We start from the raw sequence: 27,612 nt of genomic DNA, 5'->3' as shown, positions 1-27,612 counted from the left end.
GCGTGGCTTTGCGTGCGCTGACGTCTATTGGGTGCTCATTGAATATTAAGCGAGGGGGCGGGGAGGTGGGCGGGGCCGCGCGCCCCACCGTTCTGTCCCCTCGAAGTGTGAGAAGATGGCGGCGGCGGCGGCGGCGGCGGGCCCGGGAGGCCGGGCCGCGGTGCCGGCGCGGCGGGGGCGGCGGAGGCGGGGGCGGACCGGGGCGGAGGAGGAGGAAGAAGAAGAGGAGGAAGAGGAGGAGGTGGCGGAGTGCCCGCTGTGCCGCCAAGCGCTGGCGGAGGCGGTGACGCCGCCCTGCCGCCACTCGCTCTGCCTCGCCTGCTTCCAGCGTTGCCTGCAGGGCCCGGGCCTCCTCTGCTGCCCGCTCTGCCGCAACCGCTTCTCCAGCGGGGCCCGCCGCCAGCCCCCCCGCTCCGAGCCCCCCGCGACGACGGCCGCCGGAGGAGGCGGGGAGCAGCGGCCGCCGGACCAAGGTGCGGCGGCGGCGGCGGCGGCGGCGGCGGCGGGCACCTGCCCCTCCCCCTCCCTCCCGGTCCCAACGGCCGCCGGTGGCGCGGGGGGGGGGGGGGGGGGGAGCGGAGGGGGGAAACGGGCCCCCGAAGGGGCGGGGCGATGGTGGGCCGGGGGGTGGTGGATGCGATGAGTTTGCGGAGGCTCAGCCCCGAAGGGGCCGGCCTGGCGTGGTTTGCGAGGAGGGTGCGGTGAGTTTGCGAGGGCTCAGCCGTTGCAGTGGCGGGAGAGCCGGGTTTTGGGGGGGTACCAACACACACACGTTGCCTCAAGCGCCATCCGTGGGTTGAACGAAACAGCCCGCCTTGGAGCGCGTCCGGCCTCTCCTTCGAGCGCCCTGCTTGAACCCCAAAATGGCAAACGGCCAATAGAAAGATGACACTTTTCACGCTGAGGGTGGTGGAGCACTGGCCCATGTTGCCCAGAGAGGCGGTGGGTGCCCCATCCCTGGAAACATTCCAGGCCAGGTTGGCCGGGGCTGTGAGCAACCTGATGTGGTTGGAGATGTCCCTGCTCCTGGCAGGGGGTTGGGCTGGGTGGGCTTTGGAGGTCCCTTCCCACCCAAACCCTTCTGTGATCCGTGACAACATTGCCCCAGAAGTGAATGGTTACGTTGGCACTGCCCGTCGGAAGGGCTGGGGGTGGGTTTCTGCCGCCTTGAGAGAGGAAGGGAAGTCCCAGTCCCTTGTTGACATAAAAAAACCACCAACTCCGTCGTTTCTGAGTTCATGGCTTTTTGTCACGAGTTTCCTCCCCGTCTCGAAAGCCGGCAGCTTTCCTTAACTCCTGGAAAACTCTTCCCTGTGTTCCCTTTAAAATAAATCCTCTTTTGCGCCGGTGGCCTGGCTCCATCCCGGTGGGAGCCGGGGTGCTGCGGAAGATGCCCACCGTGCTGCTGTCAAAACTCCCGGCGTGCCGGGAGCCGGCGTGGCGATGCGCGTTGGTTGGAGAGGCGATGGATGCGGCAGCGCTGGCGCAGCTCGGCCGCCTACGCTGCACCCACGCGAGCGTTTCGCCAACGGAGCAGCGCCGGTGGGAGCCCTGCGGAGCAGGCGAGGCTTTAAGCTGCGGATAAACGTCCTTTTAGCCGTCCGGCCGTGCCCTGACCGTCCTTTTTAGAGCGCGTTACTGGTCTCCCGGTTCAGCTTATGTCAGCACCCTCTAATTTGCTGCGGGGAAAAATTGGCAGGATGAGCTTAAAGAGCTTAAATTGGTGGTTTGAACTAAGCCCTCTAACCTTCGCTGGAAGCGAATCGGGAAGCCTTCACGCAGGAGGATTTGCTGAATCAATGAACAGACGGGCTGTCCGGAGGGAGCCGAGCCAGCCGGCTGGGAGCGATTCCTCCTCCGCGGCCCGGCCAGAGGAGGGACAGCAGGAACTCCCCGACTTGATCTCTGCTCCGAGGTATTTGTGTCAGTCGTGCTTAAATAGACTCGGCTTGGTCCAGCCTGGCTTGAATGGGAATATCCAGCCATGCTGCAGGAATGCTTATGCGTACCTTGGCTGTTTTCTTTTTTAAACGTTAATTTTAATTCTCTGCCTGTCTTGAGTTGTCTGAGATGCGTATGTCTTGCAGCAAGGCGCGCGGTTGTCGTGTTGGTTGTCGTTTTCTGCCTGCCCAAACTTTGGAAAGCTCTGGAAATGCCTGGGAGAGAATCGTGGAGGGTGTTAGCACTGAGAAACGCAGGGTGTGCCCCCCAAAACGCGGACAGGCACGTGGTTTTGTTGTGAGCACCCTAAATTGGGCTAGGCTTAACCCTTCCTTGCCCCATGCTCTGGTGGCGTTTCATGCCGTAGACCTCGCCGCCGGAAAATCGCGGTTGAAGCTGCGGCGCGGTTGAGTTGGCGGCTGACGAGGTGAGCCAGAATGGGCTGTAGTCTTGGAGCGGCGTTCCTGCTGTGTTTCTAGCCTAGGCTCAGGCTCATCCTTAAGCAGCACCAGATGGCCGCATCGGGCTAAAAGCTGTGAGGGCAATTGGCCACTTAGGTCGTAAGTCGGGCTAGTAACGTGGAAATCAAAAGGAGTTGGTCCGTTACAAATGGTAACCTACTGCGAGCCGTGGATGTGGTTTATCTGCGCGTTAGCGAGGCTTCTCGGGGAATCGCAGCGTGGCTGAGGGTGGCAGGGATCTCGGGAGACCCAACCCCAGCTCCAGGCAGGGTCACCAGGAGCAGGTTGCCCACTTGGGTTTTGATGGTCTCCAAGGTTGGAGGCTCTGCAGGTTCTCTGAGCAACTCCTGTCAGTGCTTGACGACCCTGATAGTAAAAAGGTGTTTTTCTATGTTAAGTGGAACTTCTTGTGTTTCAATTTCTTCCCGTTTCCTCTTGTCCTGTCACTGGGCACCACTGAGAAGAGCCTGGCTCTGTCTCCTCTGCTGTCCTCCACCTGGTATATAGGTGAGATCCTCCCAAGCCTTCTCTTCTCCAGGCTGAACAGTCCCTCCTCTCCTGTGTCAGACACTCCAGTCACTTCATTATCTTCATGGCCCTTCACTGGTCAAGATGAACAACATCCACTGCTCTCTGCTCATCCACTGAGCCCGTTGTCTCGCCGCAGAAGACGTTGGTTAAGCGTGCTCTTCTTTTCATAAATCCAAGCTCGCTACCTCCCGAACGCCTCCTTGTCCTTGTCTAGAAGTGGTTTCCAGGAATAGTTGCTCCATCACCTTCCCAGGGATCAAGGTGGGGCTGGCCAGCCCGTCATTCCTCCTCCCTGTGCTTTTGAGGAGTGACATTTCCTTTCCTCCAGGCCTCAAGGACCTCTCCCGATCACCATGGCCTTTCAAAGACAGAGTGGCCTCACAACGGCGTTGGCCAGCTCCATCAGCACTCGTGGAGGCGACCCATGAAGTCCCATGGACTTGAGTACGTCTGGTTAGTTTAAATCTTCCCAAACCCCATCCTGGCTCCAACAAGGGTGGGTCTTCCTTGCTCCAGACTTTCCCCCTGGTCTCAGGGGTGCGGGATTCCTGAAGCTGGTCTTAGAATCACGGAATGGTTTGGGGGGAGGAGGCAGGAAAGGCAGCAGAACCAGGATCATTGCCCACTGACAGGACGGGAAGCAACGGGTACGAACTGAAACACGAGCTCTGACACAGGTTGTCCAGGGAGGCTGTGGAATGTCCATCCTCGGAGACAGTCAAAACCCAACTGGACGTAGACCAGCCTGCTCATGGTGACCCTGCTTGAACAGAGGGATTTCTTCTCCAGAGGTCTTTGGCAACCTCAACTGTTCTGTGACTCTTGTCAAACACTGAATAAGCTGATGTATTTAATCAAACCGCTGCAAATCTGCAAAATCTTTCAAAGTGCTTGGTATGACCTCATGACATACCTTGATTATTCCAGCTCAGATTGGCTAATCGTGGTTTCAAGCCTCGATTTTTAGCATTCATTTTGGGATTCGTATGTAATAGTGGACTTGAGGAGCTCTCAGACCTTGGCTGCCACTGGGGATTCTGCGTTAGGTGCTGTACAAATACGTGTGAAGACGAAGTCCTTGTCGCGACGCTTGGCGAACAAAACCAGATGGAAGTAAGCGGAGACAACGCACGTTGTGTCTTAGCGTGGGTTTGCTTGCCTGCTGCTGGGCACCTGATGCTCTTGGAGGTGCCCTGCTGCCTTCAGCCTGGCCTCCAGCTGATGCTCCAGAAGGTATGGGTGGTCCGTAAGTCCCACATCCTCTCTCCTTGCTCCGTGGGCATCTCTAGGTACCCGAAAAGGCGGCCCAGATGCTGGTGTAAAACCAAATTTTGAGCTAAAGATGCGGTTCTGGCTGTAATACTCGGCCAAGTAAGGTTTCTTATCTTGAAACAGTTGCCTGGAGAGAGCCTTGGAAGCAGATAGGTGCAGCAGATGGGAGGCTTGGAGACCGCGGGGGTGTGTTTGAGGATTGAGCTAGCCAAGAAGAAGAGAGAACATAACGCGTTCGCGGCGAGCTGCTCAGCCTGATTTGTAAGAAAATAAGTCCGTTTGCGTTTCTCCCGAGGAAGATGGAATGCCCTGTGAATCAAGACAAAAGAAGAGGATCTTGTGAAGAAGGACGAGCAGATGGGGTCGTGGCTGTGTCTCCTCAGACAGAAGGCCCACCTTCAGCATCGAGATACTCACCGCGTTGATGGATTTTGCCTGTCAATCCTGACGTTCCCGCCCCAGATTATAGATGACTTCGGGGAAAAATTGCCGAAGGACAAGCGTCCACCCGTGAACTGGGAAAGAGAAGTTCCGTTTTCCAAGGAAAGGGCTTGCCAAGCCGGTCAGCCGCCTCCGTTTCGGCCCCTGAACACTCGGAACGTTTTCCCGACACCTAATCAAAGTCTCCTGTGTCACAGACGCAGCTGATCGCTTTTGTCTCTCTTCTGGCCGGTGGCTGTGCGGAACAATTAATAACTGATGCTTTCGAAAGAGGGGTGGGGTGTTTTTGCCAGGCTTCTGGCATGCCTTCCCCCTCCTTCCTCCCAGTCTTTTTTTGGCTGTGGTTTCCCTCTTTCCCAGCTGGACCAGCCCAGTCTGGTTCTGGAGCATTTCTTGGTGATTCCTTAATTTCCTGTCGTTTCTGTTGTTCTCTAGCCTGTCACCAGTTTATTTTTTGTCTCAAGACCGCAGTGCTAAGAGTTTAGAAACGGCAATCCCGACGGAGCCTTTCCCTGCTGCGTGAAAAACAGGGATTTACTCCCCGCCAGCTCGCTCTTCCTCCTGGCCGCAGCGTTGGTGTTGTATGGCTGTTTGGTGGGATGAGTTAAATTTAAGATTGCCCAGGAAAAGGAAAGAAGGCAGGGGTGCCTCTTCAGGGGCGGTAACAACTGTGCCGTGAGACCGTCAGAGTGCTTGCACCTCCGTTTCCTCCCTCTCCAGTCATCCGCAATACTTAAATTATTTTTAATTATCCCTTAATGAAGAGAGTGATTAGGAGCAGACCCCGTGGCCAATGTGAGGGGCTGTCCTGGCATGGCAGTGGACCGTTAACTCTCAGAAGATAATTTTTCAGCTAGTTGTGCGTCCATCTGAATAGCGGTTGTACCTAGACTAGCTTTTTTTTTTTCCTCACTGCGCTTCTAAGAATTTTTTTTTATGTGCTTCCAAATGAAAAAGATGGAGTATTTTTGGCGTACTGTTGCTCAGGGTGTTGAGGATGGGGTTGTCCTGCGGAACGGGGAGATACATCCAGATGATCCGGGAACCTGAGGGCGAGCTGGGAATCAGCAAGGAAACCTCGCGGAATGAACCTGCGTCTGCTGGGATTTCAGCTCCATCTCGGGACCAGCCCTCCTGTACCCAAGCCGGTAGGGTTGCGCGTGTGTCTTGCCCCACTCCCACTCCTGACAGCTTCTCCATCGAGGACTCTGAGCTTCTTATCTCCAGTGCTTCCATACACAGTCCCACCTCCCCAGCCACCTCTCCTCCTTTCTCCCTGGAGGCGTTAGGGCAGGATTTTGGGTTCCTTTGCAACGTGCTGGGTTCCTGCTCTCATACTTTCTTCCTTTATTTCCTTACACATCCCTGTCCAGAGCAAGTTTGGGACGGTGCAGGAGGCAGTTCCTGCGTGGGCTGCTCAAAAGTTCGGGTGACCCCTAACACGGTGCCTCCTGCTTGCCCTTAATTTTCTCTGTAAAGGAGAAATTGTGGCTATCTTGGTCTCTACAGCAGGTAAAACACCCTCTCACCCCCAAGAGATGAATCATCGTTACTTATTTCCCCCTCATCTGCTAATTATCGCGTCGAAGGAGGAGATTGGATTGAATCATGCGAGTTGTTCTTGCGGGGTTGCTGTTACTTCCCCATCTGCCTGTTACCTTCGAGGTTCTTGCTGATGAACTAATTGGTTGTAGTATTGAAACTAAGCCTGCCAGTTTACGGTTTTCAAGGAGCTCTCTTCTCCTCTCATTACTTCTCCGTGACCTTAAAGAAAACCCCTTTGCTCCAGGAAGCCTGGAAGACAACCACAAACAGTTCCGAACTTACCAACTCGCAGATTTTACAAATCCTGTTGTGGGACCTGCGTACTGTACGTGCGTCGTGTGGAACCTGCAGCCTTGCGTTCACTGTCTGTAGAAACCAGGCGAGGCAGACCGTCCATATGGATGGGAAACTATTCAAGAGAGTTCTTCCAAAGTTCCTTTCCTTTGCACTTTTTCTGCCGTCTTTATTTACTATTTGTTTCTGCGCTCCTGTTTCTTAAAGTACCCGATCACAGTTAATTTTGGGGCGAACACCAAAGCGTCACTGTTCCGAACGCTTAAGCTTTCACAGTGTGAATAGTTTCTCTACCTTCTTCCCATTAAGTGATGGACTTTTTTGTTTGGCAGGCTGTTCAGCCTGGAGAAGGCTCCAGGGAGACCTGAGAGCGGCCTTTTTACCGAGGCTGGTAGTGACAGGACAAGGGGCAACGCCTTTAAACTGAAAGAAAATCGAGTTAGATTGGACTTAAGGAGGAAATTCTTCACGATGAGGGTGGTGAGACCCCAGCCCAGGTTGCCCAGAGAGGTTGTGGATGCCCCATCCCTGGAAGCATTCAAGGTCAGGTTGGACGGAGCTCTGAGCAACCTGATCGGGAGGAAGATCATAGAATAATGGAATCGTTTAGGTTGGAAAAGACCTTTAAGATCATCGAGCCCAACCGTAAGCCTGACACTGCCAGGTCCCCCACTAAATGTCGTTGCCCATGGCGGGGATTGAACGAGATGATCTTCAAAGGTCCCTTCCAACCCAAACCTTTCTGTGATTATATGAACATCCATTGGGAAGACTTGTCTCGGGGAAATTATTGAAATTATTGGTCCTAGCCTCTTTGGGATGTAGCAGGGGAGGGAGCAATGACAGTGTGTTGATAGCTATCTACCACGGTAACGTTTTTGTAATGCCATCTTCTGCTTCGGCTGGAACTCCATGCTTGGAACTAGATTAAATCTGGTTTTGTCCCATTGGCTTGTGCATGAGAACTGGTCCGGAGCCTGCTGCGTTGTGAGAGCTACTGTGGGGTAAAAAAACCAAACTTTTTGGAGGATTGCAGTTTATTTTTTCAGTAGATCGATCTTTGCTTGGCTTGGTTCCATCTCTGGTTTGCTGTGACCACAGATTCCCGTGGCAGAGCAGGAGAAGGGGGCTGGCGACACTGCGTGTTGCCCAACCTTACCGATTCTTCCACTTACGAAAAAATTGCAGATTTGTGGCCAAAACGTTCTGAATTTTCATCTCGATCCACCAACGCCAATGTGTATGTATGTACGAAGCGTGGCATTGGCGTGTCTTCGTGTAATTTAGTTAACATCCTTCTAAAAGAGCTAGGGTAACTGCTCTTGTTGGAAAACCTTTTCCAGTCCTCTCCATAGCCAGGAAAGTTTTTGTTTTCTTTTTGAAAACACTGAGATCTCATCTTCATTTGTAAGTATAAACACTAACTGCTGGAAGTGAAAAGGAAAAACAGTGAAAACCTCAAGGTTTTGATGATCCCTGCCAGGAATAAAGGGGAGAAGGAGGCTACGGAGTCTGCTGAGAAGTTTCTGTGGAAGCTGAGGGCGAGGGGGATTTGCTGCTGTGGGTGGCATCTACTGGATGGACGTTTCTGAATCTTTTCATCAGTAAATATAAAATCTGCTGGGCAGGAGCGCGGATCAACGGTGACAGACTTCTGTGTGCCAACGTTGAAAGCATGGAGTCGTTTGAGGGGACTGAGGCTACGAGGAGTCAAATGCCTCTTATAAAGAGACCCAGTGTTAAATAATTAGAAAATCTTTTGTCCTCCCAAATAGTGTAGGAATCAATTGGGTTTTTCCCAAGATTGAGTACAATAGGATGGAACTCTTGTCTGCCAACAAAAAAAAGCAGGATGCCGGGTTTGATCGTGCCACTGCGACTGTTTTGGTGCTGTCACTGTGCTGGGAAGGAGCATCCCAGTGCCAGCCTTCCCAACAGCCCTTCCAAGTCAGCTTTGTTCAGAAACTCTGTCAGTTGACCCACAGCTCACTGGAGAGGAGGAGCAAGCAGGAGTTTTGCTTGCAAAATCAAGTGAAAGGCTTTCTTCCATCCATCAGGCTGGAGAGGTGGGCCCGTGCCAACCTCATGGGGTTCAACCAGGCCAAGGGCAAGGTCCTGCCCATGGGTCGGGGCAATCCCAGCACAAATCCAGGCGGGGGGGGAGTGGATGGAGAGCAGCCCTGAGGAGAAGGACTTGGGGGTGCTGGTGAGCGAGAAGCTCAACACGAGCCGGCAACGTGCGCTCACAGCCCAGAAACCAACGGCACCCTGGGCTGCATCCCCACAGCGTGGGCAGCAGGGCGAGGGAGGGGATTCTGCCCCTCTGCTCCGCTCTGGGGAGACCCCCCTGCAGCGCTGCGTCCAGCTCTGGAGCCCCCAACAGCAGAAGGACGTGGAGCTGCTGGAGAGGGTCCAGAGGAGGCCACGCAGATGCTGAGAGGGCTGGAGCAGCTCTGCTGTGAGGCCAGGCTGAGAGAGCTGGGGCTGTTCAGCCTGGAGAAGAGGAGGCTCCGGGGAGAGCTGAGAGCGGCTCCCAGTGCCCAAAGGGGGCTGCAGGAAAGGTGGGGAGAGACTCTTCAGCAGGGCCTGCTGGGACAGGACGAGGGGTCATGGTTTCAAAATAGAAGAGGGAAGATTTAGATTGGATATTAGGAAGAAATTTTTTGCACTGAGGGTGGTGGAGCAGTGTCCCAGGTTGCCCAGAGAGGTGGTGGGTGCCCCATCCCTGGAACCATTCCAGGCCAGGTTGGCCGGGGCTGTGAGCAACCTGATGTGGTTGGAGATGTCCCTGCTCCTGGCAGGGGGGTTGGACTGGGTGACCTTTGAAGGTCCCTTCCCACCCAAACCCTTCTGTGATTCTATGACCTTCCCCATTTCCATTCTCCTAGGCTGTAGCACAGATGAAACCAGCCGAAGAGCCTTGTCCTGGTCCTGAACATCCAGAATGAGCGCAGGGAGGTGGCGTGATGCTCTGATCATCTCGCTTTCCTCCCCAGCCACGTTCCGGTGTGAGGACCGATCCGGTTTGATTTGCAGCGGTTCTGTGCCGACAGAAGCACCCTTGGTTGGGGGAAGCCACCGTGCAGCATCGCTTTACCTCCAAAACTATAATGGGGCGTTGTAATGTAGATACGCAGTTGTGTAGACATTTTTGGTTTCGTTTCTTCTACACAGAGGTAGAAATTTGGGGTCTCTGCCTTTTGACCCATCGATAAACTGTACAGGTTGGTGCATGGAGATGTAAAATTGACTCCGCCTGATGCCCAACCTCATAGATAACGGTTGTGGCATTATTTAGAACCTCTCCTGGCTCGCTGAACTCGTGTAAGCAATGAAACAGTTGATGTGGCTTTGTCTTTACTGCTCCATGTTTCCCTCGAGGAAGCTCGTATGCTTTTATTATCCCGGAGGGGAAAAAAAATCCCCCTTTTTAGCTGTGAAGATAAGGTCTGAGACAAGCCTTAAGCGTTCAGAAGTAATCGAAGGTGGCTGCAGGCGCGTTACGGATTGCTGCCGCTCTTGGAATCGGCTCCGGGGAAGTTCAGCTTGATAAAGTTCACAAAGAGCTGGAACTGCTCAAGGACACGATGAAAAAAAAATCATTTTGAGAAGCCGGGGGAAGGTTTCCAGCGCGGCCAGTTGCAGGCGCGGGAGCGAGGAATGTGGCCTGGCCTCCCCGGCATCGCCACCGCTCGGGGTTTTTATCGCATGTGTTGGGACGTTTTGGATGGTTTCCTTTAAAAACAAGGCTAGCTCGCGCAGGCGTGCGGGTAAGAGGGAATAGCAGCTCTTTTTTTAAAAAAGAAAGCCTTATCATCTATATGCTTGATGTTTGATTACAAGAGCATTTTTCCCCCCTTTTAAAGCAAGTATTAAAGAAATAATTTGTGATTTGTTCAGCTCTGGCGTTGGCAGCGTTCCCTCTCCGGAGCAACTCGAGCAGGAAGCTCCGGAGTCTGCACCCGCACCTCGCCGGTGGGGAGGGACTGAAGTTACAGGGCTTTTCTCTTAGAACTTTAAAAGCAAGCTGGTGGAAGGCAGGCCAGGTGAAAACAGGATTTAGTGGGTCCTTAACTGCCGTGTTTCGGCTGTGACTTGTCCCCGGGGCCGAGGCAGATGTGGCCGTGAACCGGAGGATGCCCGCCGGCGCAGCCGGCCGCCGGATGTTTGATTTACTTACTCCCACCACAAACTTTTCAGTTCAGACCGGTGTGTTTGAGGAATAAAAACGCTTCCTAAACCAAACATGCGGTGGAGCTCCTTTAATTTTAGTGAGCTGGGAAAGAGGAAATACCGCCGATGTTTCCTCCTTGCTCATACCCGTTCCATGCCGAGCGCAGCGCGTCGGGATGATGAGCTGTGATGTGCTGCTCCCTGCCCGGAGCGCTGACACGAGCTGAGCCGGGACGGTTCTTCAGGGCTTGTTGTTTTATTCCGGTTCTTCCCTTTTCCATCCAGGCTCCTCCGGCTGTAACGCAACTTGCCCAGACTTGCGCAGCACAGAAGCGGAAGGGAGCGTAAAGAAAGGAGTCATTTGGGGTGTAACAGACTCCGGGGATGGAGGTTAAACTGTAACCCCGTGCCAATCCGCTTTTGGTTTCTGAATTCTCGAGGGGGAAGGCAGGAAGCAGGGAGCAGGATGGGGAATTCCTGCCGGACGCAGCAGCCTGCCCGCCCGGCTTCGAAATACTGACCTCGGCGAGCGCGTTGCAAGCGGAGTAAAAGCTGTGTTCGCTCAGGGACGGCACCGCGAACGGCTGCTAAGGTGAAGGGGACGTGGAGGAGGAAAATCACCGTTTATTTTTTTTTTTGCAGAACATAGCATTCTCGGCGTGTTAATTTAAAAGGCAGGAGGGCACAGGTGTGAATTCGGGTGTTGCGCCAGCCTGTGTTTCATGGGTGTCTGGCTGGAGCAGACGCTTAAAGCCTGGTTTTATTCCGAGGACTAAGATTTGCTGTGACTTCACCTCTGTGTTTACATCTTCCTAATACTCCCCTGATTGCTTAACTGCTCCTCAAGAACCCTTGAGAGTCTCAAAACAAACGATAGAAGTGCAGAATGGTATTACTGGGGCATCCCCCTCCCAGCGTTTCCGTCCGTTGAACAGAGCTTTGAGTGTTATAATATAAACATACGTGCTTAAAAAAAATCCGGCAGAAACTCTCGTGCAGTCCGGGGAGAGCTTACCCTTTTTGGGAAATAATGGACAACCTCGGTCATCGTGCACTAAAAAGTGTTTGCTTTTTTTTTTTTTTTTTTTTTTTTCTCCCTTCTCTTTCCAGACTTTATATTCAGAGCACCCATAAAATTAAGCAAACCAGGGGAACTGCGAGAGGAATACGAAAACCAGCTAAGGAAGGTACGGTATTCTGTGTAATCGCGGTTTTTCTTCCGGAATAACTTGGATTTCCTGCAGGAATGCCATCCTGCCTATAAGGAATCTTGAAGGGCTTTTTATTCCTGCCCTGTAACAAAGGTCATTTATTCCCTTTATGCTGTTCAGGCAGTTCAGGAAAACGTTGGCAGAAATTGAGTGTGTAGAAGCCAGATTTTGCTGTCTTAGGCTGCCTTCCAGAACCTGGAAATGTCCCTTCCTTGGTGGACCTCGAGCGACTGTTCTCCTGCGCAGCGTTTGTTAGAGCATCAGTATTTGGGGACGTAATTCCGTAAAGGCTTTTGCAGCATAAGCCATCTCCTACAGAAAGGAGGTAAATCAGGTAAATAACTCGTCTGGGAAACGCATCCGTGTAAGGAGACAGTGAAAAAAAACGTGGAAGGGTCTTCCCTCCTGCTTCTCCACGTGTGGAATCAGTAGTGACGCTGATGGGCAGTGTCGCTACAGGTCCTTCTCAGAAACCATCTGTTCCAAACTAGAGCTTTCTATTTTTAGTCAAGAAAAAAATATTATTTAAAGACAAAAAGCTGAGAAGGGAAGAAAAGCTTTCCAGTTGTTTTGGAGTTAAAGCCTGGGAAAAAAAAATTCTCCATTTAAAAAAGGGTTATTTAATTTTTTTTAATCGAAATTTATTTTTTTTTTAATCTAAAAAAAGCCCTCGTGAGAGCCACCTGTAACTTGCTGAAACATTCACGCTGGCACTCGTGGCTCCTCTGTCTGTCATCCCTTCCTCTGCCTGGAACCGCGCACCATCCCGCCGAAACTCCGTAGACTTTGCCCCGCGGCTGGGGTTCTGTGTCAATAGATGGAATCACCGTCCCAGGGCCTCCATCTCTGCGATGGTGGTTTTTCTTTGAGCCAGGTCCAACCTCTGGCTGATTAGTTTACCTGCTAGGGAAAAGGAACGGGGTTTTTTTTTTTTCGTCATTGAAGAATTTTCTTTGGTTTTTCACTTGAAGATCTCAGCAGCTGTAGAAAGGGGCTGGGAGGCTGACGTTTAGTTAGAGAAACAGCCTTGTCCTCCGAGCGATGCTAAGGAGGGAAATACTGCTTAGATCATATTTAAGGCAAATAACTCATCTGGGAAACGCATCTGTGTGAGGAAATGATGAAAAAAGCATGGAAAGGTCTTCCCTCCTGCTTCTCCACGTGTGGAATTAGCAGGTTATTACCCTAACTTTGGCTGACTGTGACCTTTCAGTAAGCGATCTTAAGAAATGCAAACTCTTCTCTGGCCCAGGTGGCGTTTGCTGGGTAGACAAGCACGCTTTGTGCGTAAAGTCTCGGGACTTGGGGCGTTTTTAGCAACAGGGAGAGGCTTTGTTGAGAAACAGTTGGTTTGGGCAGCGGTGTAAGGCTTAAGTGCACAGAAATCTTATTCATATAAAAATCTAGTTAATTAATTTAGACGTGCATCGCTGTGTTTGGCAATTTTATTTTTTTTTCACTGTAACGTTTAGGATGAGTAAACTCAGGGTGTCTTTGACTGAAAGAAGAAATAAAGCTTTTCCTGTAGGTATTAGCTGAAACCTTGCCAGAGTTTTATAAATCTCTGTAGTAGTGAGTGGGAGACCTACCCTGATGGTGTCGGCGCTAACTCGGCATTGATCCTGCCAGATGTGCTGCTTGATGTCTTCAATCCAGCTGCAAGAATTTCCCGGGTGTCCAGAGGAGCAGGAACCGCCGGAGTTCCTGGGGACAGGATCTTAGCTCCGCAGTTCTTCCAGGTACCTCCAGACTGATGCACATCTGGATCTTCTGGAGGGATTAAACCATCTTTCCCGTGGTCCATAGAACTTTTATAGGAGCGTTGCATCCCTGCATCCCAAAGGACACTGTCTGCTAATCCTGATCGCTCCGTTACCAACATTAAATACTAAATTTTTGTAAATCCTTAGTGATTAAGGACACTTGAAGCACAGGCAGACTGCAGCTGAAGCGGTTTTTGCATCTACCGCTTGACTCCAGGAAAAAAGATCCCACGTGCAGTGCAGTGCCAACGCTTCTCACTTCCCCTCCAGTCCAACGGAAATAGTTCAACATGTTTCTGGCACTTGGGGCGTGTTTTTGTCTCGTTCCTGTTCGGCCTGCTGGCTTCCCCTTTTCGCTCACTGGTAGATTGCAGATTTTCCCCTCCTGACTTAAACTCAGTTTTCGTGAATCTCGTCTGAAAGAGCTGGTGTGGAGGGAGATTCTCTGAATCATCGGAGAGAAAAGAGCGATGGAATTTTGCTAACCAAGTGGCGACTGATGATGCACTCGTGCTTTTTGCTTATTCCAGGCAAAACTGTGGCTGTTGTCACTTAGTGAGCGTTTCTCGGTGTCTCTGAACTTCTGAATTAGGCAGGAGCAGATGAGAACTCAGGTTTGGAAATTGAAGTTTCTACATAATCAGGCTTCCCTCTGTGTCTGGAGGCAAGAGGTTTCTTCTCAGCTTCCCTGCCCGTGAAACAGGGATAACCCATGCTGGGTTCCCTCCTGAGGACAGGAGAGGAACCTTCAAAAGCTTTTACCTCTCCCAGATGTGAGTTGTTTTATAAATCCCAGCTCTTGACCTGCTTCCCAGCCTTTTGCGGTGGAAAACAAAGCAGTTACCATAATTATGTACTGAAGAATTTTTATTTGAAGTGGATAATCTCAGAGTGTCATTTTCTCAACTGGCTTTTGCTGTCTGTGCAAGATAGCAAGATTTTTTTTTCCTCTGTAACAACGCACTTGGTCCTCTTGTATTTTCTATTTGTCCCAAAGAGGAGGTCATTTCTGTGTGCTAAAATACCCAACTCATCCTCTTCAACTGTCTTTCTATCACAAGCAGTCTATTGCTTGCGATCACACACCAGCAGGAGGGAAACTCCTACCTGAGGCATGTGCTGACATGCAGCTTTCCAGCGGCGCAGGCAGACGGAGCCGGCTCGGGGAACGAGCAGGCACACCCGGACAGTTTATGGAGCGAAGAGAAGATATCAAACGTGAGTTTACCAGATTTTTGGAAATGAAGGTTAATCTCAAGGATGATGTTCCTGAAATTCAGGTCCTGCACGTGGGTGGGGGCAATCCCAGCACAAATCCAGGCTGGGGGGGAACGGATGGAGAGCAGCCCTGAGGAGAAGGACTTGGGGGTGCTGGTGGGCGAGAAGCTCAACACGAGCCGGCAACGTGCGCTCACAGCCCAGAAACCAACGGCACCCTGGGCTGCATCCCCACAGCGTGGGCAGCAGGGCGAGGGAGGGGATTCTGCCCCTCTGCTCCGCTCTGGGGAGACCCCCCTGCAGCGCTGCGTCCAGCTCTGGAGCCCCCAACAGCAGAAGGACGTGGAGCTGCTGGAGAGGGTCCAGAGGAGGCCACGCAGATGCTGAGAGGGCTGGAGCAGCTCTGCTGTGAGGCCGGGCTGAGAGAGCTGGGGCTGTTCAGCCTGGAGAAGAGGAGGCTCCGGGGAGAGCTGAGAGCGGCTCCCAGTGCCCAAAGGGGGCTGCAGGAAAGGTGGGGAGAGACTCTTCAGCAGGGCCTGCTGGGACAGGACGAGGGGTCATGGTTTCAAAAGAGAGGGAGGCACATTCAGATTGGATAGTAGGAAGATTTTTTTACACTGAGGGTGGTGGAGCACTGTCCCAGGTTTCCCAGAGAGGCGGTGGATGCCCCATCCCTGGAAACATTCCAGGCCAGGTTGGCCGGGGCTGTGAGCAACCTGATGTGGTTGGAGATGTCCCTGCTCCTGGCAGGGGGGTTGGGCTGGGTGGGCTTGGAAGATCCCTTCCAACCCAAACCATTTCATGATTGTGTGATTCTATAATTCTTGAGCAAAAAATGCGTGATTGCTTGTACAGTATTTTTTCCTGCAGTTTCAAACAGGATATCCGAAAGGGATACAGACCAGTTAGCTTGTGCTTGCACCTCCCGTTAACTGTGCCATGGGTTGGCCTAAAATCCTTAAGTATTCCTGCCTGTTGTTACCTATGCTTGTGCCTTTAGATTTTGGAATTGAGTAGAATTTTATAAGTTAGACAACAAAGTGAAGCTTTCCATCTGGCTTTCTTCCACGTGAGAAATACGAAAGGGACGCAAGTGTTGAGTAGTACTTGAGCTCACCAAAAAGAGTCATCTTCATGATAAGTCTTGATGTCAACTTGTTTTTCAGATAAAAAAAGGCTCCTTCAAGTGCAGAAATATTGTTCATGAAACGTACAGCAGACTATTCATCGCCTGCATCACATGGCTGTAATCTTTGTTAGTCAGACACTGTGGTGTAGCTGTTGCCTGAGATTATTAATAGATCAGGAATTTAAAGATACAGCTTAAAACAACTCGAAACGAGAAGTCAGACCAGTCTTTGAAAACATTTGCTGTACACCCACAGTCAGCCAAACCGTGGGGTTCTTTTCCTGGTTTCTACCTTCTCTCCTCCTGCTTTCTTCTTCCTCATCTCTGGGGGTTCGGATTCAGCGGGATTCAGGTCCTTCCCAGTCTCAAAATCACATTGAGCTTTTCGTGTAACGCATCGTGAGCTTGGTTTTCTTTGTCACACGCATGTCCATGCTTTCTTGTTTTTTTTGTTTTTTTTTTTTTTTTCCCCCTGCAGCAGGGAAGAAAAATACTAAATATCCTTGGAAAAGTGAGGCATAGTTGCGACGTCGCCCGCTGCCTTTATCCGCAGCGCTTGAGCTGCCTGCAGGTGCCTTGGGCTTTACGGGAGAGCACTGGGTCCCGCGGCACTGCGCTCCTGGGAGGCGAGGGGGAAGCTGCAGTGGTGTGAGGAGATAGGAGGGAACGTAACAGGGCAGCTTCTTAAGCGTCTGAAATGCCTACACTCAAACATGAGGAATAAACAGAAGTGTCTGAATTCCTCGTGCTTAGCTGTAGCTGTGATTCGTCAGCGTGATGGAGAGCTGTCAATCAAAGGTCAGGCTATCCCCGACGAGGATAACTTACGCACAGAGGTTGGGCGGAGGAAGGAGGAAGAACCTGGTGTAAACTATTCTTGGCCTGTGCGTAAGCTTAAAGTTGAGGAAGGGATGAGAGCCAGGATGGGTGAATGCCTGGGTGATGAGTGAGAAGGGAGCTGGGTGATGCTATCCTGGGCAGGGACGATCGGATGGGGCTGGAGTACGCCCTGGGTAGGGTTCCCTGTGCAGCCTTCAGGTCTGGGAAATGCAGCAGCACAGCACACGTGGGTAAAATAACGTTGCATCGTAGCCTTTTTGAGTTGCCAGGGTGGTTAAAAGCAGCAAGAAAACATCTAAGAATGCATTACAATTGGATAAAAACAAAAGGAAGTGTAGGGGAAGTATTCTTCACAGGAGGTGACACCAAAAAGGCTGAAAGTGCTTGGTGTCTTTGGGATAAGACTTCTTAAATTGCAGGAATGTCTTCCGAAAGCAAGGGGATTTCAGTGAGAGGTTAACTACGCGGAGCGGAGGAGGAAGCCAGGAGGTAAAAGCGAGTCTGTCCGGCACGGTGCACAGGCAGCGGCCGGTCGCTGTGCGGTTTTAATTCAGGTGATGCTGTCTGTATGTCTGCCAAATCCTCCAACACGGAGGCCGTTTGAAGATGAAAACTGAAATATCCTAGCTTGCATGAAACTGTTTTGCACATTTTTATTTGTAGTATGATTATCTACAAGTAGACAAAAGCTTTTGGCTCTCTCTTTAAGAAAATGGTGTGGCAGAGAAGTCTTCAGCAAACCCTGGACCTAACAGTGCCTTTGGTGTTTTGCAAGGAAAAAATTATCGGCGGTATTTGTGTAGAGTGCACGAGCATGAAAGCGTTGTAGAAACAAACCGATCTCCACGTTATTGCTGGAGTAGAGAAATGAAGACATGAAATTAATTGACATGGCCGGACTCTTGGGAAATCACCTGTTGGCAACCAGGCGTAGGACTGAAAACATGTTAAATACGCCGTCTCTCTTGTCATTCTTTCCAGCTGAGAGAAGAAAAACTCCAAGAAGAAAAAGCTTCCGAGGAGCTGATTCACAAGCCCGTTCTCGATGACATGGACGTAGGAAAAAGGAAAATGGAAGAACAGCAGAAGAAAGATGAATCTTTAGGGCTTAAAGCGAACCAAGAGTGCGTAAGTAAGCTTGTGCTTCTCTTTCCTGTCCACATCACAGACGCTGACTGGTAGGTGAAATGCTGCTAAGACTCAGTCCTGGAACAAGAACTAGGTTTTTTAAGACCTTGACTAAGTATTTCCTCTTCCTGCCCATTGAAGCTGGGAGCTTTCATCCTTTGACATAGGGAGCTTTCCAGGATTTTTTGATGGGGTACTGAATAACATCGCGTAGTACCTTCCTTGTAGGATTTTCTCACGTTTCCTTATCATTAGATTAACTTCTTTTCGGTGACTGACAGCTGCACGTAGGAGCTGTGTGCCTGTTTTTGCAATGTTTATGCTTTTGGGGCTGGCCAAAAGCTCCAGTGAAGAGACCTGCACGAGCATGTGTATCTGCTGGCAGGTTGCATTCTTGGATTCTGCCCTCTAGCTGGAATCAGAACGGGAGGTTTTGGAATCTTTAATATCTTTCCAAGGAAGAGCTTTATTTTCCAGGTGATTCTTTTTGTTGTACGTGTCAGCTAACTCTTCCTTGATTGACTTCAGTTTCCTGAACGTCTCTCGGATTCAGAGAATGAAGAACCGTTCCAGGGCAAGCAAACGCATCGATCAGCTTTTGTTTCCAAGACCAGTGCCTACTCCTTTGCTTTCCTTTCAGGGTAAGATGCTGAGATTTGATTCAAGCTGATTAATGTTCATTAGAGATGTAAATCGCACGGTTTTTTGACTGTTATTCTAAACATACCTGGGATGGTTTAAATTTAATTAAAAGGCTTGTTCCAATCCAAAAGAAGTAATAATTTCTTTTTAATTTTACAGAAGAAGTAATAATTTCTTTTTAGTTTTACAGAAGAAGTAATAATTTCTTTTTAGTTTTACAACAGACTAATTGGTAGAATACAGTATCTGTCTGATTACCTCCTACCTGGTGTAAAATCCTGGGGGTTAATGAAGTTACTGTTGATCCCATGAAGCAGAAAAATAATTGCCTGTAGATTCAAGTGATAGAAATCATTAAATGATAGAATCACAGAATGGTTTGGGTCGGAAGGGAGCGTTCAAGGCCACCCAGTCCAACCCCCCTGCCAGGAGCAGGGACATCTCCAACCACATCAGGTTGCTCAGAGCCCCGGCCAACCTGGCCTGGAATGTTTCCAGGGATGGGGCATCCACCGCCTCTCTGGGCGACCTGGGACAGTGCCCAACCACCCTCAGTGTAAAACATTTCTTCCTAATATCCAATCTAAATCTGCCTCCCTCTATTTTGAAACCATGACCCCTCATCCTGTCCCAGCAGGCCCTGCTGAAGAGTCTCTCCCCACCTTTCCTGCAGCCCCCTTTGGGCACTGGGAGCCGCTCTCAGCTCTCCCCGGAGCCTCCTCTTCTCCAGGCTGAACAGCCCCAGCTCCCTCAGCCTGGCCTCACAGCAGAGCTGCTCCAGCCCTCTCAGCATCTGCGTGGCCTCCTCTGGACCCTCTCCACCAGCTCCACGTCCTTCTGCTGTTGGGGGCTCCAGAAAAAATACAAAATTCTGCATGATGAACTCAAGGGTGCTGGATCCCTCTCACAGATATTAAGAGATAACCTGTATGGGGCTGACGCTATCTGTGAAAGCTGTTGCACGAGGCAGTGAAAGCGGCTGAGAAGCATGGAGGTTTCCATCGCATCATCGTTAGCTCTGACCTCAATTAGTTAGAAGCCACAGGAGGAGGTGTCAGTGTGTTTAGCCCTTGAACACAGACCAGGGCTCTGCGGCAGACCCGAGATTCCTGGATCCCTTTACCCCGAGGGCGTAGCAGGCATCTCGTACAGCCAAGCGCTGCCAAGGCTGCTGCCTCCCCCGCAGGTAGCTGCTGCCAGGGCTGTCGGGCTGGTTGTTCCTCAGGTCATGAACAATCTCCTCTTTTCACCCATCCGCTCTCCAGGAACCTAACCGCCAAGGTGGAACGGAGCCGGAGCTGCAATGACACCATTCAGGAGAGATCAAAGAGCAGGCAGAGATCAGCCCCAGCCAACAAAACAAAGGTACCGGCTGCGTCTGGAAACGTTGTGGGGTTTCTGTGTATAAACGTTCTTATCTGAGGTTACACAGCGCCGGTAATCTGGAGATAGAAAACCGTGTGTTTGTGGCGCTGCTGGTGCTGTGTTATCACCGTGGGGCCAATCGCTTCCTCGCAGCTCACAATAAAAACCTGCCAGGTTAGAAATTACAGACCAGAAAAGCAAACAGCTTACGGAGTTGTTTGTTAGCGTTGGAGAATAATTGGAAGTTGGAAGGGCACTTGTCATACCTTTGTTTTGTAATTAATTTTCTTTTCAAGGCTGAATCCCCAGCCAATTAAAGAAAAATCTTTTAGAAGTTGAGGAAAAAATCCCTCTCTTCCTCCTCCTTTCTCTCCTGTTCTTTGCAAAGCTTTTTAAACAGAGCAAAACTCGTTGCTGTCCTAATGTTAGGATGTGCCTCTGGCCCGTGGGATCCTGCTGGCTGGCAGCAGCGGCTTAAATCACGAGAGCTGTGAGTTCTCAGCCCGGAACAGCTCCAGCGCTGCTCCGCCAGAGCCGCTCGCTAGGACGTTCCACCCCCTTCTGCTGACACCCGTCCTTCTTGGGCTGGGTTTCGTCCCAGGTGGAGGAGGGGAAGGTTCAGTTCCAGAGATCCCATGAGGAACAAAAGCCTCTGCAGTCCTTTGGAAGGTCAGCTTGGTTGGTGCATATTCCTTGGGAAATGGTGACATTCCCACTGGGCACAGTAGGTTGACCCCAGTGATCACCTAGCTTGGCATCTCTGATGTTACAGGCATGAACCATGCTCAGAGACTCTTGTTTTTAAAAACCTGGTCCAGTTCCCATCTAAGCTGGACTGAGATCAAAGCAAGGCTTGATAACTGACCTGCCTCCTCAGGACTTTTTTTTTTTTTTAAGTAGATGGTTTTTGGACCTGGCCAATAAGACTTGCACTACCAGAGTGCTCCACAAATTTGTTTGGACTCCAAAATATGCTAGGTTGGGGAAGACCTTTAAGATCGTCAAGCCCAACTGTTAACCCAGCACTGCCAACTCTCAGGCCAAGCAGGGAAAGGCTGTCAGTGTCTCAAAGCAGCTGGTGCATAAAATAATTTCATCTGAGAGAAGAACAATTTGCAATTGTGTAGGTGCAGCTTTTATTTCTGATTTATTTGTGGCTGGATTCTGTCGCATTCCAAATGTAACAGCATTAGGGGATGACGTCAGCTTGGAGATGGTGAGAAATGTTGCTCTTAAGCTCTGCTAGATGCTGTCTCAGGCAGCGTCGGGCTGTTCCAGAGAGCTCTTCAGCTGCTCTGCTGCAGGAGCTGAGCGTGGTAGCCTCCCGTTCTCCTGTTCTCCTCCTGCATGCTTCTTCGTGTTCTTCTCGATGCCAATCTTTTTGAGCTGTGGTGCCTTGCCTTGCAGGTGCCACCCGTCACCAGCACGTCGACACCGCTGGTTGGAGTTTTGTCGTCCACCCAAAACAACCGCTGCCTCTCCGCCCCGGACCTGACGGCAGAGAAACGCCTGGTTCTCAACCCCGTTTCGTCCCTCTCGGCCCTGCACAAGCCGGAACGATCCATCAGCCCCGAGAGCAACGACAGCATCTCGGAAGAGCTCAACCACTTCAAGCCCATCGTCTGCTCCCCGTGCACTCCTCCGAAGAGGCTTCCTGACGGCAGGGTCCTGAGCCCTCTCATTATCAAGTCCACCCCGAGAAACCTGAACCGGAGCCTGCAGAAGCCCACCACCTACGAGGCCAGTCCTAGGATACTGAAAAAATGGGAGCAGATATTTCAGGAGCGCCAGATGAAAAAGACTCTCTCTAAAGCGACCCTTACGTCCTTGGCTTCGGAGCCTGGGGAAGATGTTGTCGTTCCGGACATCACCAACTCCAGCAGTTGCACTAAAGAGCAGCCACAAGCGCAGGATGATCGCCTTCCACCAGACACAACGGGAGACGCTCGCCCCGAGCTGGATTTCCTTCCTTCCATCAGCGAAACGAAGCCGGGAAGAGGGAGTGAGAAGAATAGAGATTCACAGGCCTTAACTGCAGGTGACAGCGCTGCCGAAGCAGATGCGAGATCAAATGTAACCTCCCTGAACGCGCGAGTGTCCGAAGTCCCTGACCTAAAAGTGAACTCCTTCATGGACAAATCCTGTCTTGGTCTTGGCCCGAAAATGCTGAGCAGAAGACTCATGGGCGTCAGCGCGTCGCTGCCTGACAGCAGCGCACTGGGAGTCCCCGTCAAGCCGTCGGGAAAAAAGCAGTTGAAATACCTGAACAACAGCGAATTGATCAACGTGCAGAACAGCACCTGCAATTCCGTGGAGAACATCATCGGGGAACAGCCCCCGTCGCTGAGACGGGGCCGCAAGAGACGCTGCAAAACCAAGCACTTGGAGCACAACGGCTCTGTCAAAAGACTGAGGCACGCGGCAGGGGAGGTGGGCCTGCCTCCGGAGGATCGCTTGGTACGCGAGATGGAGCAGAAGCTCCAGCAAGAGGAGGAGGACAGGAGGTTGGCCCTGCATCTGCAGCGGATTTTCGACAGCGAGAATCGGACAGTGGATAGGCGGAAAGTCAGAGTCGATCGGTATCTGCTGCGGTCAAAGAGCACGCTGGGGGCTAAGTAGCACTGGGGGACGATGTTGCCTTTCTAGAGGACGCTGAGGTTTATCAGATTATCTTATAGGAAACCTATTTTTTGTCATACTTCCACCCACAACAATTGTTTTTTCGTTTTGGTGGTAAGACATTTGTAGGTCCAGTTCAGAGAGAAGCCAGAGCCCTTTCAGATTAACAAAAAAAAAGAGAGAGAATGAGAAAAAAATTCTCCAGCCTTTCTGGTCGGTTGGTCTGAAGGACGTGTCCGGCGTCCTCGTGAATACACTGCAACGCCTCTGCACGCGGTCGGTGACGTTTGGGTTCCCCAGCCGGGAGGGTTGTGTGAGCAGCACGGGAGGTGCGGGATAAGGACCTCGTCCTTTCCCTGCCTTGCTGCTTCCATATGCCAAGAGCAAACAGAGCTCTACTTGAGGAAAGTAGGCTTTTTCTATCCTAGAAAGAGTCTTCTCCTCGCTGCCTGCCCCGTTTTCTCCCGTCCGCTGCAGCTGGCTGTGGTGGCCAGGCTGTTAGCGGTGTAAGCGTGTTGGAGTGACCTGAGATGGGGGCGCTTGGGGAGAGAGGCTGATCCGTGTTTCTGCTAGGAAATACCAAACAGAGCCCCCCACAGTACTTAGAAATGAACGTACCTCGCTGTCCGCACCGGCAGCACGGATCGCAGGTTACTTACTTTGAGTGGAAAGCCAAATAGAATCACAGAATCATGGAATGGTTTGGGTTGGAAGGGACCTTTCAAGCCCACCCAGCCCAACCCCCCTGCCAGGAGCAGGGACATCTCCAACCACATCAGGTTGCTCACAGCCCCGGCCAACCTGGCCTGGAATGTTTCCAGGGATGGGGCATCCACCGCCTCTCTGGGCAACCTGGGACACTGCTCCACCACCCTCAGCTTAAAAAGTGTCTTCCTTCTGTCCAATCTGAATCTGCCTCCCTCTATTTTGAAACCATCACCCCTCGTCCTGTCCCAGCAGGCCCTGCTGAAGAGTCTCTCCCCACCTTTCCTGCAGCCCCCTTTGGGCACTGGGAGTCGCTCTCAGCTCTCCCCGGAGCCTCCTCTTCTCCAGGCTGAGCAGCCCCAGCTCCAAGTGCAGTGAAGACCTAAAATAAGGATTTTACTGAAAAGCCTCGTAGGACTTGTACATTCACGTTGGTGACACAGCAGGGAGCTGGGGTGGAGCAGCTGGGAGCCATGCTCTGGGCACTGTGACCCAGGAGCTTTCTCCCAGTCCTTGCCAAGAGGATTCCAGATTCTTCCCACTGGTGTTGAGATCTGGAAAGGGAAACGCTGGCCGGGTGATTTCAGGAAGGACATTCTCCCTGCTGACACGTACCCCGCAGGTTCTTGCTCAGTTTAAGAGATCTCAGCACACCTAAAACCTGTCCTTGCACGTCCAAGAGCGGCCCGAGGAGGCATCCCGAGGTACCTGACGCATCGCCGTCCTCTCCCAGTCACCCGTTGGGTTGGGTTGGTGGTAGAGCTGGGACGGGAGCCCAGCCCTCAGGGCGATGCCGGCCTGCCCTGCCCCTGCCCCGAGCCAGCCGGCTTCGGCTTCAAACCACTACGCAAGCTCAGGTGAGCGATGCGCTAAAAATTTCCACTTAAAGGCGTGAAATCGGGCACGGCAGCCTGGATCTGCCTGGATAATTCCGTTATTTCCAATAATTGGGCTCAAAAACCATCAGCTCAACGTGATATGAAAGCTGCCTTGCAGAGTATTCACCGGGGACCCCCAAAAAATGGTTTAATTCCTAAATGGTTAAAAAAAAATTACGGGAACTGGTTTTCTTTTTCTCTCCTGGCAGACTTGCGTAACTGCAAGGACCCTGGCGCTTTTTTCCTAATCGAACTGGATTTTTGTTTTTAAAAAAAAAAAAAAAAAAAGAAATCTTATATTTTAATGGATAAAATTTATATATTTTAAATACTATATTTCAACAGATTGACACTTTCATTTTGAGAAATCTTATAGCAATGATTCCATAATATATATCTCGATCTCTCTATCTCCTTCACACCCAAACTACTGGATGTTTGAAGCCGTACCCAGCGCCTGCTCTGCCTGCCCGCGCTCCGGCTCGTGCGCGACGCCTTTCCGTGCCCTCTCGTGCACCGCAGCCTCGTTGGGTGCTGATGGAAATGGGCGCTTTTGACCCAAACCGAATCCCGCTCCTGTCAATTGGAAGGAAATTCTGTAATTAGAGCCTTGACCGGACCGAGAAGAGCAACGGAGAGAAGGGAAATACAGCTTTTACCCGGAATTCCTGCCATTTTTTCCCAACATTTGGAGCTAAAGCATGCGCTTCTCAAGCACATCTAGATTTATAATTATTTTTACAGCCCCCTTCTCCCTCCCACCTCCCCGTGGTCGGTCCCCTGAGCCTGGCTCAAACTTCCCTGAACGGTTTCCTTCTTTCTCGCGGCGCCCGTGTGGGTTTCATCCGGGCAAGGCTGCTGGGCTCCCTCTGAGCTAGCCTGCACCACAAAAAAAACCAGATTTACACTGAATGTATCCTTCTTTCCCCTCTTAAAGGAGATTTCCCAGTCCAGCGCACCAGGCCAGTGTCTTAAATACCTTCTTTTTAAAAGATTACCTAAATATTTCGGTTTTTGTGTGTTAATTTCCTCTTTCTGAATCTGAACTGGGCAGAAGCGCGGGAGGCGCTGCCTGAGCTGGAGCTTGTCCCCAGCTGAAAAAAAGCTTACGGGGACCCCTCGCACCCCCGGCTTCCCAAACTTCGCCTTCACCAAGCAGCCAGCTCCCCGCTTCAACGCGGAGAACCCACGTCCCGGCAGCGCCCCGAGCGTGGCGCAGGGTCCGTTGCGGCCGCGTCGGAGGAGACGGAGCTTGTGCGCCCACGGGTTTTTAGCCTGATGAAGCTGCCGGTTGCATTTCTACCTTCGCTTCTCCATCTGGGGAAAACCTGGCTCGTTTTCCAGCCGGCTTGCCTCGACCTCCTCGCCTTCTTCCTCAGCTAGCGAGAGCGCGCCTGAAATCCCTCGGCTGCGATCCACCCGAAGCGGTGTCGGGTTCGAGACTTGAGGCGGCGTGAAGCTAGGATGAATGTTTTATTAATTTAACACTCTGTACGTTTGTGTAAGCTTGCACAAAAAATAATAATAATTGTATATAATTACACTTACCAGAGCAGAAATTCCCAGCCTCCGCCCTTTGAGGGGTCAGGTATGGCACTACCTTTGCCACAAAAATTGCCAGCGGAGCAGTGAAATACCTCTTGCCGAGCGGTGGGTGCAGCAGGAGATCCGCGGAGGCTCCGAGACGGAACCAAGTATTTATTTACGCTTCCACGAAAGTCATCGCTAACCCTCCTTCCTTCTGCAGCCACCTCTCCGGGATGAAGGCAGCCCTTGCCGGCGGCGGGATGGTGCGGGAGTGCGAGCATCCTCCCAAAATGTGAAGCTGTCTTCTGTTGAGGAGGAAAAAAAAAAAAATAAAAAACCAAAACAGATCAAGAAACGCGCTGCCGGTAGCGCCGGAGGGGCCGGCGTTGGTTTGACGACAGAAGGAGCGTGTCTGCCAAAGATGCCACCGACTGCGGAAAGTTGCTTTCTGACCCTCCGGAGCCCTCTGCCCGGTAAAAGCCGTACGGAAAGGTCCGTGTTCGGAGTCAGCGAGATCAGATAAATGAAGGAAAAAGTGCCAAAAGCAGATGATTGTATCATGTTGTTCTCTATTGTCAGTATTTTTCTTCAGATGCTGTTGTACCTGCGGTGCACGGTAGTCATGAGGCGTAGCTTGAACAAGCGCTTCTTTCTATTTTCCCAGCAAAAGGGGGAGGCTGAAGCCTTAAAAACTACCACTGCTTTGAAAAACGAGCCTTTCGCGGTTGCTCCGAGGCCGTTGGACACAACGGTCTCGCGTGGCGCCGCGACGGAGACCCGTGGGACGTCCCCGTGGACGGCAGCTGGGTGGAACTGGGACGTGACACGGGTTTGGCGTACGGCGCGGGAGCCCAGATCATCCCCACGTGTCGCGCGCGTCGGACGCGAACCTTTCTCCTCCCCGTGCCTGCAAAAACGCCGCGAAGCGTCGGCCCTGGAGCTCGCTCTTCACTATGCAAACGGAAAAACCTTCAGCTGGTTACGAAGGGGGTTGCGAACGCCTGGTTCCTTGCTGTTCGCTGTCAAACTGTTCAAATCTCGATGTTGCTACACCTTTTTTTTTTTTTTTTTTTTTCCCCGATAACGCTTTAAATCGTCGTGCTTTCGTGTTCTCAGCTCGCCGGCGGAGCGCCGGGGCGGTAAAACTCCGGATGTTTCCAAAAGCGATGGAAGTTACTGGAGGCCTCCTGACTTGCATGTGTAACACGTGTGGGGGGAAATGACACGCGGGCGTCTGTCGTGCCGTGGCTTCTGTGATTTGGAACGGAGTAAATCCTGCTTGTGAGAAAAAAAAAAAAAAAAAAAATTTGTCACAAACCAGAAATAACACCAACTGTGTGCAAAGAGCGTGTACGTTTTAACAGCAAAGCGGACTTTTAACCGCAGGACAAAGGCCGAGGTTAAAACAGAATAAAACCAGGTTCTGACGGTGAACTCCTCGTTTCTGCTGAAGTTGCTGCGTGCGGAAACAAGCAGGGTCCCGCTGCCTCCTGTCCCGAACGGGGTGCGTTGCCCCGAGCTCAATGAGGAGGTTGATTAATGTTTTGCAGGGGAAAAAAGAGGAAAAAAAGTGAGTATAATGACGTATTTTTCACGTGGGAAGCAGCCAGGGAGGAGTGAGCATCCCCCATCGCTTCCCAACCCCTCCAGTTGCGCTGACGCAGCTTGTGCCAGGCCCAGGATGGATTTGGGTTTTTGGTAACTGGTTTGTGCCCAGCGCGGCTCGCTGAGCGCACCGGCGTCCGGCTGGTCGGGCACGGAGCTGCGGCGGGATGGGGCTGTGCGCTCAGAGCTGCCGCCGGCAGCGCTGCCCCGGCGGGAGGCAGATTTTCCCCAGCGCTCGGCTGCAGGACGGACGGGCGCGGGGATGGCGGGCGAGAGCTGAGCGAACCGGGGAGCTCATTTTGGCTTTAATTTGTTAACGGTAGC

General features: G+C 51.7%; 1 protein-coding gene across 1 annotated transcript; it reads left to right on the top strand.

The window, feature by feature from the left end:
• The first annotated feature begins 115 nt into the window (after positions 1-115).
• RNF169 (ring finger protein 169) lies at positions 116-27,117 on the top strand. The gene is made up of 6 exons (XM_086739793.1): positions 116-473; positions 11,769-11,845; positions 17,801-17,947; positions 18,476-18,588; positions 19,855-19,954; positions 21,362-27,117. Exons 1-6 carry the CDS (start codon positions 116-118, stop codon positions 22,571-22,573), a joined length of 2,007 nt encoding a protein of 668 aa, XP_086595919.1. The 3' UTR covers positions 22,574-27,117.
• The last annotated feature ends 495 nt before the right edge of the window (positions 27,118-27,612 follow it).

Source organism: Chlamydotis macqueenii, chromosome 1 (assembly GCF_036417535.1).
Source record: "Chlamydotis macqueenii isolate bChlMac1 chromosome 1, bChlMac1.mat, whole genome shotgun sequence".
Lineage (NCBI taxonomy): Eukaryota > Metazoa > Chordata > Aves > Otidiformes > Otididae > Chlamydotis > Chlamydotis macqueenii.
This window is presented reverse-complemented; position numbering and strand designations above follow the sequence as displayed.